General features: G+C 36.4%; 1 protein-coding gene across 2 annotated transcripts in view; it reads left to right on the top strand.

The window, feature by feature from the left end:
* LOC120343996 (neutrophil cytosol factor 2-like) overlaps positions 1–10,162 on the top strand; it is a 45,766-nt gene extending 35,604 nt beyond the window's left edge. Inside the window, exons 4-12 of one of the 2 annotated variants that reach the window (XM_078113098.1) lie at positions 2,710–2,820; positions 2,907–2,987; positions 4,027–4,164; positions 5,520–5,654; positions 5,872–6,294; positions 6,507–6,671; positions 6,757–6,862; positions 7,421–7,437; positions 8,910–9,050. In XM_078113098.1, the coding sequence (XP_077969224.1) occupies positions 2,710–2,820; positions 2,907–2,987; positions 4,027–4,164; positions 5,520–5,654; positions 5,872–6,294; positions 6,507–6,671; positions 6,757–6,862; positions 7,421–7,422 (1,161 nt within the window). In that variant the 3' untranslated portion in view covers positions 7,423–7,437; positions 8,910–9,050. Of the gene's footprint in view, positions 1–2,709; positions 2,821–2,906; positions 2,988–4,026; positions 4,165–5,519; positions 5,655–5,871; positions 6,295–6,506; positions 6,672–6,756; positions 6,863–7,420; positions 7,438–8,909 lie in introns of both variants that reach the window. The other variant, XM_039413065.2, reaches the window with a different exon arrangement.
* The last annotated feature ends 5,826 nt before the right edge of the window (positions 10,163–15,988 follow it).

The following is a 15,988-nucleotide window of genomic DNA, read 5'->3' as shown; positions in this document are numbered from 1 at the left end:
CAAAGAAATAGCAATCGATTCAAAAATAACGAACGGGAAAGGTAGAAAAAAGTCATAGTAGGTAAAAATTTCAATAGAAGAACGAACGTCTTTTATTAAATTTTCAGTCAGCATGACGTACCAAATAAACATCGTAAACTTGTGGCTAGCACCTGTTTTAACATGCATACATTCGTCCTGATCACAATGTTTATTTGTCGTTATTTGACCTGCCCATTGTAGCGCCCGCTAAAACCATTTAGCAAATGTCGTAAAACCATAAATGTGCTTGCTCGGAGTATAACATTCATATTCATCCAAGCATGGGCCATAAATGCTACGTGACTTGAAGCATAGATCACCTATGGTACATGCTGGACATTGTTGTTTGGTTTGGATTGATTTACATATGTTTAGTGGCGCAGCTTTAGCCTGTATGATTGGAAATGTGGAAAATTGAGAACTGTGACATGAATGAGTTGTCTCTATCGCATGGTAGACGTAGAACTTGAAAATAAAATTGTATGTCCATATTAGAAATTTATCACTTGATTACTCGCTCTGCGAATTCTGTGTACATGAGAAATGTTCTATTTGTATTTTCTTTACAAATTTGCGACAGATTGGCGATGTCCAGTCGACATTCGTTGACCAATGTACGGATGACCGAACGCCCCAACAGGGAAAAGAAAATTGTAGTGACGGTAATTTGATTTTCATGCTAGATCTTATGATTGTTTCGAAAAAGTCAATTAATCGATTTCTGTGATTTTATGTACTAACAGATTGGCGTTATATATTTGAAGCAAGTAGTCTTTAACACGAATAGTTGGGGTTTGACTGTTTGTTTTCTTACCTTCAATGTGTAAATCGTTTGTCCTCGTCGATTCTAACTGGATAATTTTAGCGTTCTGTTTTCCGTTTAGCGTTAAATTTGAATTCACGTTTTCAACAATGCGAGAAAACGCAATACTCTTATGTACTTGAAAGCAGTGTGTGTGTTTTTGTTAAATTCTTTTATCGCTACTAAAAGTGCCATTCTTTATAGGGTTCACAATCATAGTCCAACTTTTGCACCGGGTTAAAAAGGCGAAGAGCGACTTATAACGGATCGAATATTACGATGACGTGATAACAATCTCGGCGATTAAACGAAAGGCGAAAGCCGAGCGCACTTAAAAAAACACACCAAAATTGAAGTCGATCAGGTTTTGGGTATAGAATATCAATGAATATTACATTTTTGTTCCTTACCGATAATAAGAATATGAAATTACACTCCGGTATATCGCCATCTTAAATGGATATAACCACTTGAAAGAGGACAACACTACATATCCCAAAAATACAAATTTGATCATGTTGAGCCTTGTATCAAATTAAGTAACAAAGGGTTCGTTTAATATACTTTAATATGCAGGCTTGAGTTTCTAAATATCTGGAGTGTATCTTTCGTGCTAGTTTGCTCTTGATCCGTTAATAAAATGTTGAGAAAATTTTCTCACTTATTAATTTTCGACGGCAATGGCTATCTCAGTTTCCGATCCATTTGATTGTAGACATATGTGTAACGGGGTTTAATCAAGTTCAGTCATTGGTAACCCGAATTGACCTGATTTGATCTAATTCGTGATTGATTTAAATAAACTACTGTGGAATTCGTGATTTAAACACCACACATTGTCGCCTAATTCTTTGTAATGCGATAAATTACACCTCAATGACATTGCAAACATAAGAATTCGTTTATTGACTAGACCCAAGTGTATTTCACAGACTATTGCTGTGGAAATTAGTTTTTTTCTGATCATTTCACTAAATGTTTCTAATGACGTTCTGTTTCATAGATGGTAAGATTGGATATATAAATGAGATCAATTTTATGTCTCTCTCATTACTGCATTCGAAATTTGATGTAAGTAAACTCTGTGATGCAATAAGACAATCGAATAATAAGCGATTCATACTTCAATTGAATAAGTCGTTTCAAGCCCTAAAATCTATTTGTTTTGCTATAAATGTGCATAAAGATTCCATATCTGGTTGCAAATATTGTGCAATGTTACTGTGGAGCTGATATATTCATATATGGTACAAGGCATCACATAGGCTTGGACCAGATGCAAAGGTCCCAATAAACGTTTGGGTGTCTGCATCAATTACAGTTTTGAATTATAATAAAACTTCAAGGTTTCTGGGCTCGTTTTGGCTGTTTATTGATGCCGCTATTTGGTTTGGCTATCTTCTCCCCACATCGCCTAACGTGTCCGCCTCACTCTCGCAACTTTTCATAGTTACAACCATATTTCAGTTTACACAATTTCATTATTATAGTTATATGCTCGTGGCCACGAATTTTCGGCATATTGGTTTCCTGTACCATATGAGAGTCTTTTTGTAAAAATACACAAACCATGTATTAAGTCCTAGGTTTTGTCAATGTTAAACCTCAAAGTACACAGTCTCATAAGATCTTTTATCTCGAATTATTGGGGTCGTGCAAGGATTATATGTGGTGAAGAAAAATGAAAGCTTGACCTTTAATTTGAAAGTCAACTTTCAAACATTTAGGTTTTACTTTTATAGAAATCTATATTTTAACGAGATCATTTCTCACAATACAAAACGTTATCAATTTGAATTATTTTACCTTGTACACACATTGTGCTGTGTTTTTGAATGGAGTTGTATATATTATATAGTATATATATATCTTGTATATATTTTCAGATGTTCCAGCAGTGTGTATCCAAAGATAAATATCTCGCAATAGGCTACTTTCAACTCGCAATTGCTCAAACTGTATGCCAAGACCTCCCGTCTGCAGCGGTCAGTTTTCAGGTTTGTTTCCGTTTCATTCGGTATTATCGATTAAATTTGTAAGACCTTTGTTTATCTTAAACTCTAACGCTTTCAAAATTTTTCAGGGAGCGATAGAAACACTGAGAGGAAATCCATTCATTGACTACAAGCAACTTAACATGACTTGCAAATTATACGCTGCAGAGGTAAATGTTTTATTCTACTAACCCATGCTGTTTACATACATTATCATGAGGAAAATTGATTAAACCGGCAATATCAAGTAACTAAACAAGTATATATTATTAATGCGAAATAAGTACTACCACTGTCTAGTCGACTTTTTCGTAATACTCGTAATTTGTAATATAGAAACAATATTATCATTGTCACATTAAATCGTTGGGAATTCAAAATTCGAACTTTGCAGCTACGAGTGCAGCATTGCTTTTGACACAGTTTTAGGCCCTATAATATTAAATGAACCCAACAAGAAAAATTGTTGTGTTGATAACCTAAAGATTTGTATACTTAAGCATATTTGGTTTTGTTCTACAGCATTCACTCCGTGGGAACCTCAATACAATTTATACAAAGTTTTCCTTGTATATCGACAGGATATTCTAAATCCATGTAAATCATGTAGTTGACTTAACTCGGAATTTCAAAAATTCCAGCTTGTTTGGAAACCCATAATTGACTTGAGTTCAATGAACGCACTGGCGCATGCGGCCAGACAATTTTTTTTATACATCCGCTGTCAAAGATGGTCCATCTTAAGAGCCTTCTTCTTCAACTGAAAAAATCCAGTTTATAGGTTAATTATACGTGATCTAAGTATACCAGACATTACTTGTAAATAATTTTGAATTCTAAAAATCTGACTAGTTTGAGCGCCCACAAAATATCAAGATTTGCACAACCAGTGTTTCTCAAGGTGGACCAGAAGGCTTTCGATAAGAAAAAGCTTTCAATAAGAAAACATTATGATACACGAAGTGGCCCTAAAAAAAAATTTTTGACGAAGAAAATGAGCCAGAACAGAATGAAGGTTGAACACCATCGACTTAAATGTTTCGGGGCGTACTGCTTCATTCGTACTACATTCTCACATCCAATATATAGCCACATATCATGTCATTAAACTCAAATATGAATTGAATAAAAAAGATGTTATGAATGATTCTTATCACCTTTATATCATAAGTGCCACTAAGTGTTATGTATTGATTCTATGTTTTTCAGATTAACTTCAATCTTGGACTGGTGTATTTATTTTCTGGCGACTACAACAACGCAAGAGAAATGTTTCACACAGCCGGAGGATTACCAATGGATAGTTCAAGACATTCCAGAATACCTGATGCAATAGATGCAGTAGAGGTATCAATGGGACGAGTTGATCAATTTGACGTCATCGGTTATAAACATATACATACGATCTTCCGCTCTGAATGACGCCAAGCGAAATGAAATTGCGTTTTATTCCTATTTTCTTTCACCGCCTCATTACGTAGATACGAATCTAAATCCCTTTTGCATCTCATGTTATGAAAATACCAATATCGAACTTGTCTGAATCGTCCTGTCGGGCTATTATACCCTGATCACACATGTATTTAAGACATACTATCTTTCTACCTTAAAAGTAAAAATGTTGAATAAATGTTACCGACATCAAGCATTCACGATGAATATACCAGCAACCAACGTGCCGACCGTCCTTCTCGTTTGATGCTTGATGTGGTTTGAAGTCGAAATATCTTGTTTCAATTTAATGTATTTTCCGACGCGGCAACTCTGTTTCATCTGCTCGAGCGGAAGATATTATGTGTAACACATGTTTATTAGTAGAGATGACTTTCATTTTCATTTCCTAGAGAAACCACCAATCAAGAGTTTTGAAGTAATGCTGTGGTGAAACTAGTTATCCAAACATCGCGATTGCGCTTTTTTTCCATTTTTTTGTTCGGTCCATTATGGCGTCTACGTAACCCCTGAATTCCCTTCGTTGTCATTTTGCGACACTTGTTCTAATACTGAGTTGTCACTCGTTATTAGATTATTCCATTTGTATTCGATTTTCCCCGTCAAATTTATCCTGCGACTAACTCCCTAATTTGATATAATCTTACATAATCTAGTTAAAACGAGTTTGCGGCGACAAAACTTTGCTTTTGACGCGGCGAAAGATCGCGGCCATATTGCTCACAAATGATTGAATGCAGTTTGAGGAAACGTCACCATATGGTAGAATGTTCAGTAATAATAATACATTGGGGACTTGAATTTTTTGTATGACATTTGGCAGAAAAAGTAAACCGTCTTGAACAAGTTGCATTGGGTTTGGGGATTTCCTGTTATTTTGGACTGCAAAAAGTGGGCATTTACGTGATGGTGAACTAGAAAATTGGGTACTCCCGAAGTATGTGAACCAAGATGACGGACACCGAAACGTAGTATGTGTACCAGGTTAGGGTTAGGTCATAATTTTCAGATACTACAGGAATCACTTGGCCAGTCCCCGAACTCGTAATAGAACTAAAATAGGTAAAATTGGAATAAAATTATGGTCTAACCCCAATTGGTGTGTCCGGAATCTTGGTTCACATACTACGTTCCGGTGTCCGCCATCTTGGTTCACATACTTGGGGAGTCCGGAAAATTGTCGTTTCCATAACCCATTTTGTTCCAAATAAAAAATACTTTTTATTTTACCGAACCTTCTATATACCTAGGCGGAAAGATGGGAATATTTTGGAAATGATGCTTCGAGTCGTTTGATTCTGCTTCCTGAAAACAGCTTCTTCCGAGTCAGTAAAGCAAAAATGGAAGGAATGCAGACGTCTACGAAATTTATACCCGAAGCCAAGGTAAAATATTTATTAGATTTTTTGTTGTGTCTCATGGTAATGTATAAAGAAATGGACTATTTCTCTAAGATTACTGTTTCTATTTATAAAGCTCGGGGGATAATCATACTATATGGGAAAATTTTTCATCTTATTTCTGATTTTTCCCACTTTTTTATTTGGTAATTATTCTCGATCTTATTACTTATTTGCATAATAATTGCATTTTCTGTAACAGGTTGTAGCCGCTGCAAACGAAGAATACTCATTTGTCGGGTTTGTAGGTGCGAAAAAACTACAAGCTGGTGGTAACAATTCACCTACACCATCGCCTGTTACTACTAAACGTAGCAACCAAGTTGGTCCCCCTCCTTCAAAACCACCTCCGAGACTTGGATCAAGTGGAGCCTCCCCCTCGCACTCTATTCCCGCTCCTGTTCCTGTAAAAGCACCTCCTGCTAGACCCGTCTCTCCGAACAGGCCTCCACCGCCAACAGCTCCACCGCCTAATTCTGTTTCTAAACTTACACCCCCATCAAGAGCGCCTCCAGTGGCTCAAGTGAGAGATATGCCCCCGAAAAAATCACCGATAACAAACGATGGGGAAAACGTTTTGAATGAGCTCAAGAAAAATATGGATAACGTACAACTTAAAGCATCGGTATTCACTTAAAACCTATCTTCAGACTTTTTCCTTATTCATCTTCTGGTCTAGCTTCCTATAGTGTATAATAATTTATTAGTTATATAAGCAAACTTAAAAAAATGGTACTCCTCCAAAATTTACACGTCATTGTTAGCAAAAAAATATCCAATACAAAATGATGGTTAATCTATTAAATTAGCCTAAACTCTCCATAAATATTTACGCAGCCTATCACACTCAAATGTGAATTCAAATTCAACGTAGGCGACAAAATATCGTACGAGGATTTGATTGCGGAAATATCACAAAAACTAGGACAAGCTTCTTCAAATCTATCAACTGCCTTGCTACGGAAAACAATGACTCTTGACCTCCAAGAACCACAAAACAAGGTTTGTTTCTGCTTTATGATCTGCTGATTCTAATTTTAAAAATATTGCTATTACATGAACAAGTTTTTTGTTTGTATTATTTTAGACCGGTACCGCTATAAAACCTGATAACAGCTCATCATGGCAAGCAACATTGATGAAGAAAAGACCAGCTGATCTCGCTCTGATTTTGAAAGAGAATGACAGTAAATGTAAGTTGCATCTCGGTAAACATGAAGATGCTTTAAATTCAGATTATGAAGGTTACCACAAGTATCAGGGATTTTGAATTTTGGGGCCCGTTGGTCAGTAGTTAACTTGTTACCGTCGCATGTAATTAATCTAGACTCTTTAGAGTAGTGTTTCTCAAACTTTTTGAGCCAGCCGCCTTTTTAAGAATTTGTCAAGTCTCGCGCCTCACATCAAAAATAACTAGCCAAACAAGCTACAAATACCAGATAGTGAAGTGGGATTTTTCATTTATTTTGTATTCTAAAACACTTAGCTAATTAACTTCACTTTTATTCTGTTTAGTGGGTGCGCCCCATCGTTTGAAAATCTCTGCTTTATTGACACCACATACATATGCATTTCAGTCGGGCCTGGTAAATTGAGTAAGGTATTCGTAACCCGGGAAGATCCAAATTGTTTGCGAATGTAGTAGCTCCGATCACGTTGGTGGTCTCTATAACACAATACTGTTTCCGTAGTATTAGAACAAATTGTGTGTGTGTTGGATTGCTAATTATTTAATGCTATATTTTTTACAGAACTTAAATCTAAATATGTAAGTTTAGCATGAGTTCGTGCGTTTCCTTATTAAAATTATTATTTTCTACTGTGCTGTGAAATATTCTAACACCATAGACAAACTTAATATCTTCATTAACAAAATATTCTCCTATGCCACCCGCTACTATTTTCAAAATAACTTTTCTGTAGTTTATAATTGTTATCATTTTTTACATTTCATTCATCCAAGATGCCAAAATAATTTAATTGCAAACATTTCACGGATCCTTTCATTGCACCGCACTACTTGGCCTCATCTCTTCTTTTCATCAGTGTTGCTAGGCAACACTTTGCAATTCCAAGTCTTATATCCTACACTACCTATAAATCAGGTCTATTTAATTAATATATTATAAAGTATTTGATACTGCTGTGTTCATTTTCAATAACAACGGTATGGGAAAAACACCCTTTCTGTTAGATATTTGCTGAAATTATTAACTGGTGAAATTTTTAACTGCTTTCAATTTTATGACTACGAAGCGGTGTCAACAGCTGATTGTAATACTCAATAAAACACAGTAACAAAAAGAATTGATAAATTTGAACATTGGTTAAATATGAAATACAAAATTGTAGCAGAGATTGAAGTTGTGGTCAATGATAACCAATGTTTTGTAAATTCTATATAGACGATTTTATCTTCTATTATAAACAATGTTATTTTTGAAAATGCAACTTATAAGTCCTGGAATTGCGGTAACTGTTATGTTTTTTATCGATAATGATTGTTCAACGTCCAGACATTCTAGGTTATTATTGCTGTTTTGTGTAAATATTTGGAACTGTTTTCGGCAAATAAACTATTGCTATCAATTCATTATTTTGGAAAGCCAGTTCTATGTTCGTGCTTTATGTCTCCATTATCCCATTTTGTGTCACATCAAAGAAATGAAAATATCAAAATAAAAGCTAACTTCAAATGTCTCGTGGCAATCCTTTCTTTTAATCACTTTATTTTGTTCGTCTTGATTCTTCTTCTCATTACCTGTTGAGCATTATCACGGGACTATAAAAGTATAGCCAAGGGAAGCATGGCAGACTTGTCAAATTTGTAATATACTTCCGACCGACTTCGTCACACAGTATTACCCTCTGAAAGTGGAATTCGGAGTTTTTGTGGTTTTGAACATAACAGTACCTTTGTTTTTTTGATACCCAATCTTTAAAACGGAGTCGTTTTAGTACGTAAACAACTTTGAGTCTGCGTCATTTTGTGGTTACCCTATCCCGTTATCCCATCACATGAAAGGAGTTATTTCTATCGACAGGAAATGTTAGTTGTTTGTTTTTTTCCAAATTTCTCGATTTACTGTGATTCCATATTGCTCTATTACAAACAGTGTCTCTTGTTTTGATGTTCACAAATGGGATCTCATACTCGAATGAAAGAATTATCCAAAAAGCAAAGTTTTCTCCCAATGTGAATAGATATGACGCAATTTAAAATAATTATATCTTTTGTAGTTCCTGTTCCCAACAGAAGACCGCCTTCACCAAAGACACGACCATATCTACCGAAAACGTCACCTGGATATCGACCTTCAAGACCAGCACCCACGCATAGTAACTATCAACGAAACACTCTGCACACCGAAGAAGATATTTACCATGATATATCGTGAGATCTGTAATAGCAAGCGTATTATATGCAGTTATTGGTTCTTTATGCACGATTTATGCAAAAATCAGCCTCAATAGTATATGCACTCAATGTTGAGGCGTTATTTGAATTTGCACTTGTATGTGTTTGTTTATGTGGGTCACTTATGTGGTTCCTTATTATTTTCTTCCCTATACTATTTCTTCCAAGTGGTATTAACGCTATTTAATGCAAATGCAGTGTAGATAATAATTTCAATTATTAATTGTGAGATTGGAAATCATAATGTTCCATTATAATCTAATGTAGGTGTGTTTTTATTAAACCTTATGTTTGTTTACAAATCTGATTACGATACATTTTATTTTTTCCAATATCATCTTTGAGTCTACGTTTTCTAGCACTTTTGGCACAATTTTCATGCAGAACTAATCGAATATTGGAATACAACGAAATTTGATAAAATACAATTTTGTTATTTGGACGATATTAGAATATCTTTATTTTCAAGATAATGAATTTGAACGACAAAATTTACCGATAAAGACAACTAATTATGTTTGTATAATTATATTATAGAATTTGAAATCCAATCACCGATGCTTCCAAAATGTTTCTTCGTTTGAAGTCCGATTTCTTCGAATATATGTGAATTCGCAATTTATTCCGTATTGAAATATAATTGCAAAATGAATTTCGATTAGTTAATAAATAGATGTATCTGTACTATTTGATGGCCTTACATAGTTAAACAAGTGTTTTCTTTGTTAACTTTTTACAATTTTACCTAAAATCATATTTAATTAATCAGTGTATTTGTAATAAACAATGGAACGAGTACTGACAAGACGGGTACAAGTATCAATTATGAAATGTGACAATCGAACCAATCCGATACATCATATGAAAATGATGTTGCTTATTTTTGCTTCCTCCTGTAGTTCACTCTATATTCTACTTGTAATCATGTGTATGTGTTGAAATATATTTGTATCTATTTTCAGCTGATACTTCAATCTTTTTTATTTCATGTGTTCACGATGCAATTTTTCTCATTAACAATCCAATTATAATCTGTAGAGATATGCATAACTAATAAATGTAGTTTTAAATCATATTTGTCGATGTGTTTCTGATTTCATTGAAAAAGTTTTTCGTCGATAACATAAGATTGTATTGAGAAGTGATGTCATTTGAATGAGTTTCCCTTTATTGTAATCTGTCCGATTATTAGCAGTGTTGGGTTGAATTCCCGGCGCTCCAGCAGTGTGTGTACCAATATTGAGGTAACTAATTTTGTTCGTTTACTTTACATCAAGTTGTGTAAATGGAATGGACGGAAGCCTATGCACAGGGGGGTATATTCACTTGGCTAACACAGACAGTCCCCGAACTCATAATACAAATAAAATGAGGAAAATCGGAATAAAATCATGACCTAACCCCAACCTGGCGCATACACTACGGGAGTACCGAATTCCCTAACCTCTACTTGCGAGTCACAGGTCACCGTAGTCTATTTCTGAGCTAAGTCAAGAGTTATTTCACTCATAGTATGAATGGTAAGTCCGTTTCAAATCTAGTCAAGTCAACGACGCTAGCTTCAGCACTGATTATAAAAGTCAAATGCAATTCAGATACGGTTAGCAGTTGATGCTATTATTTTGTGAATACTCTTGATTCAAATCTACATCAGGTAGTTTGAGACAGCATTGTAATATTGGGCATTAACTATTTTATATAGTTATTGAAAGGATTGCAATATATTTTAAACCGGTATTGCAACCTTTTGTGATTTATATGCGACAGAAGTGTTCCAACTAAATTAAAATAGGTTCAACGTCAGAGAAACAATTTTTTTTCAATTTTACTTCAAAAAGTGGGACCCTTATTTAGGTTGGAATAAAACAACAGGTTTTAAATGTATGGGAAACTTCGTGGGAATATCAATTAAATTTGAAACAAACTGCGTATTATAAGCTCCACTGAACAAATAATTTTAGTTGTCTGATACTTTTTTGAAAGTTAGGCAACATAATTGGGAGCATGAATGACGTTATTTTTCGGCAAAGACAGTGAATAGTGGCGACGTTGCTCTTATGCCCCGCTGCGTTCCCGATAAACTTCTTCGCTTCGCCCATTCTACTTCTAACTTTCACTTACTTTGGCTAAAGTTTCCGCCCCGATCTTTTTTTAATCTCTTACATCTGCTTCCATTCCAGCTTATTCGACAACCATCAACAAATCGCGCCCTCAGTCTAACTCCGTTTCGCACCGAATCTATACAGGCACGATAACCCTGCCTGAACTCGCTGTGTCCAATCTTCCTTCTATCCCTAAGGGCCATTCCAAGAAATGTTGTTCCATCATGTTTTTTAAAAGTGTAGTGAAAGTAATTTTTTGTATTTTATTTGTATCAAAAGTCATTGGAATTTTATTGGACTGCATTCATTTCACCAAAAAAGTTAAAATTCCACCCAGGTTTTTGATGGTTTAGACAAAATGGCCTGAAATGTAGTAATGTTGGTATAATTGGTGAAGAGCTAAGATTAGTTAGTATTAGAATCCTCTATCACATGGCCTAAACTAGCTCATTAGATGTCCTCAGATTATTGTGTCATAGATAGACGAAGACCAAACATAAGACATAGAATATAGCAGTATTTCATGGACATTCCTACATTAAGTAACTTGAGCAACATAAGAGGGGTCCTCCAGCTACTGCACCAGAAAATAGTATGGGCTCCTGCTGTACCATTGCGACAATTTACAGAACAACACAATGTAACGTTAATGCATGGTGGATTTGCCGTTCTGTAGTGTCACGCTATATTTTACTATATATTTTATATCTGTAGCGTACCGGCAATGTATGAAATAATTATCCAGATTCAGAATATCTTCTAATATGATCTGACGTCAAGTTTTCTCTCAATAGTCCAAGTCTTTATGCTATTTTATGTCATTTATTAACAACTCGAACAGTAAACGATCCAAAACAACCAAACAGTCCCAAAGGAACGAAAAGCATAAAATAAAAATAACAGATACCAGGCAGTAAAATGCAAGAAAGACCACATACACAACAAAAACACTGAAACCCTGAAATCCAAGACAACTCTGAATAAAAACCAAATGACCCCTAGAATCTGGCACCATAAATTAGCTACTGCAAATTGCAAAACAGGCCGAAAGTAACTTATGACAGGCATTTAAAAAGACTATAAACAATTCTAGAGGTGCACAATATTTGAACAATACTGATGAAAGTTAATTCCACGATAAAACTGAAAATACAACACTACGGTAAATGAACTGTAATGGCACTGTACCGGTAAAAACAATAACATGGTCCCTACGTCAGCCCACTGTCCAGCACAAAACATCCGACAGTCACACAACACAGACAAACATCCCTGAAGACCAGAGGCATTCACACAGACATTCAAAACCCACCAATTCAACCGAAACACTCAGACGACTCCACTCTGTCACACAGCATACCCCAACAGACCACGCTGCCCCAGAGAACCGATCGACCGTGCCGCAGCGTCTAAACTGCTAGACTACCAAATATGGAAACGATATCACATGACGTCATTTAACAGGCAAAACAAGGGTCGTCACATTACCCCCCTCTTCTAGATGAAACATTATGAAAGAATGTTTTCATCTCTAAAAAAAAATATTTGAAACACGAAAAGCAGTAGTCAAAACCAAAATATGTCCACGAATGTCTTTAAAATATGCAGGCTGTCTACCCTCACGCTTAAGCATCCGTAAAGTTTGTCATTCCGGATTGAGTCCACCAACGTCATCGAAACGACCAAATTGATGTGCATATCTCCATTGGCTCAACAACGGCTACTATGTTAGATCTCCGGACGGCCAAGGCTGTTGTAGCTGAACTAGAACAACCAGTCCCGAGCGGCCGGTATAACCACATCTTCAACTATAGTTCCATGACAGCAGGGAGAAGCTGTTTGGTGCTGTACCTTAACATCCTGTCCCTCAAGAACAAAACGACGCGACGAATTTGCCAAGATAGTCCATCCGTGACCCTAGATCGGCGACGGCAACGGTATGCTCCACAGGCCAGCTTTCAATCGTCAGGTTGACATCAAGTGCACCATGAGACACTAACGACTCGCCACTGGCAGTACGCAATTGTACTGGAAAAGAATACAGTTCTGAAATGTCCGAATTTCCTGCAACGTCGAGTAAACAGCGGTGTCTATGAGCGAGACACCCGAACCGAATTTCCCGCAACGTCAAGTAAACAGCGGTGTCTATGAGCGAGACACCCGCACGTGACCCTGGATCGGCGACCACAACTGTATGCTCCACAGACCAGCTTTCAATCGTCAGGTTGACATCAAGTACACCATGAGACACCAATGACTCGCAACCGGCAGTACGGAGTGGCACTGGAACAGGATGCAGCACCGAAATGTTCGAATCTTCCTGCAACGTCGAGTAAACAGCGGTGTCAATGAGCCAGACACCCGCACCGGTATCAATCAAAAACAAAACAGGCACGTTATTGACCAGAGCCTTGACATATCATCCATTAGTCCAAGTAAGAGAAAAAAAAAATCATAGGCCTAGTTCATAGAAAATATCCTGGCGTGCTCTCGCCAAAAATTGTAGCGTACCGGCAATGTATGAAATAATTATCCAGATTCAGAATATCTTCTAATATGATCTGACGTCAAGTTTTCTCTCAATAGTCCAAGTCTTTATGCTATTTTATGTCATTTATTAACAACTCGAACAGTAAACGATCCAAAACAACCAAACAGTCCCAAAGGAACGAAAAGCATAAAATAAAAATAACAGATACCAGGCAGTAAAATGCAAGAAAGACCACATACACAACAAAAACACTGAAACCCTGAAATCCAAGACAACTCTGAATAAAAACCAAATGACCCCTAGAATCTGGCACCATAAATTAGCTACTGCAAATTGCAAAACAGGCCGAAAGTAACTTATGACAGGCATTTAAAAAGACTATAAACAATTCTAGAGGTGCACAATATTTGAACAATACTGATGAAAGTTAATTCCACGATAAAACTGAAAATACAACACTACGGTAAATGAACTGTAATGGCACTGTACCGGTAAAACAATAACATGGTCCCTACGTCAGCCCACTGTCCAGCACAAAACATCCGACAGTCACACAACACAGACAAACATCCCTGAAGACCAGAGGCATTCACACAGACATTCAAAACCCACCAATTCAACCGAAACACTCAGACGACTCCACTCTGTCACACAGCATACCCCAACAGACCACGCTGCCCCAGAGAACCGATCGACCGTGCCGCAGCGTCTAAACTGCTAGACTACCAAATATGGAAACGATATCACATGACGTCATTTAACAGGCAAAACAAGGGTCGTCACATATCCACTAAGTAAGTCCTGTGTCTAACTTCTGTGCAATTTTGTTCAAACTCCATAAAGCAACTGATTGGATTGGGCAATGAAACAAAATATGTAGCTGAAAATGTAAAAATATATTGCATCTAACTCCAACAAAAATATACTGCATCAATGCAAAATTTCTGGAATTGTCCTGTAGAGTCACTTGGAATAGCACTAAGTGTCTTCCGTTATCACTTCTGACCCCCTCCCCTTACTCCTATCTGAACATCTTCAGTGTTCAATTCCAGCCACATACCCTTACCTGATATTTTCAAGCCTGATCTCGCCTTATCTATGGACCCTTCCTACATTTTCCGAGCTCAATTCCACCCACATGACAACGAAATTAAAATGGAATCAACGTCGAAGAAAAATTTAATTTTATTCAAAAGAAACATAATAAACGGTTTCGAATGTTTTGTCCATAATTAGTAGCATAAATAAACGTGGATAATGCTTTCATTTCCCTTAACATTAACTCGATGGTGGAGGAGAAGCCTCAATCATCATCCGTAAAGGGTCCAAGTTATTTGATCTTCGCCCACACATTTTTTATTCCGCCCTGCTTTAGCCTCTCTTTTTTGTTTCCATCTTTTTTCTCAGCCCTAAAGTTCGAACTTCACACGTTTTCCAAACCTACCAAGAAACTTCATTGACTATTAAAATAAAGATTGTGCCAGGTGTGCTTTTGGTATTTTTAAAGTCAATCAATAAGAGGTATCGTTAGGAAATTTTATAACGATTCACACTACTGTAATTACATCAGCAATTTATGACATTTCGTAACTTCAGAATTCCCATTGATGATGAAGTTAGTTTTGAGCTGGAAATACTTTCATTATTTGTATTTTCAAAAGTCTGCAATAAGCCTACTCTGATCAGAATAACATACAAGAATTATTTCCTCATTCTCAATGAATTGTACGAAGTGAAATATACCTACAAAAATTATTATTGTGAGATTTTCTTTGAATGTGTTTAACGAAAGCAGTGTTAGGCTGAATGTTTGAACTGATATGATTTCCGCATTTGAATGAGTTAATCAAATAGAATATAATTTTTCACTAGAAGACTGCTGTAAGCGATTTTCGACGAATTGCGTGATTTGCTGGGGAAATAAAGAAAGTGGAATATTAAAATGGGGAATGTGGTATTTAGACCTATGGGGAACGGTAGACTGTGGGACCTGATCTGGTAATACAGAAGTGACTCACGTTGAAACTGAATCGAGAAGAATGGATCATCGTTACAGGACCTGGAAAAGATATGACAGTCCCTGTACCGGTGCCCGAAACAGGTACTGGTAATAGTCACCGCATATGATTTTAGGGAGTCTCTTATGGGGAATCGTAGACTGCGTTACCTGATCTGGTAATGCAGAAGTGACCTGGATCACTTTGTATTTCAATTCCCTTTTGAAACTGAATTATGAAAAATGGATCATCCTCACAGGACCTGGAAAAACTAAAACAGTCCCTGACCACCACGGTACCACCCCGATACA

The sequence above is a fragment of the Styela clava genome, chromosome 5, assembly GCF_964204865.1.
Source record: "Styela clava chromosome 5, kaStyClav1.hap1.2, whole genome shotgun sequence".
NCBI lineage: Eukaryota > Metazoa > Chordata > Ascidiacea > Stolidobranchia > Styelidae > Styela > Styela clava.
Note: the sequence above shows the minus strand (reverse complement) of the source record. Positions and strands in the feature narration are given on the sequence as shown.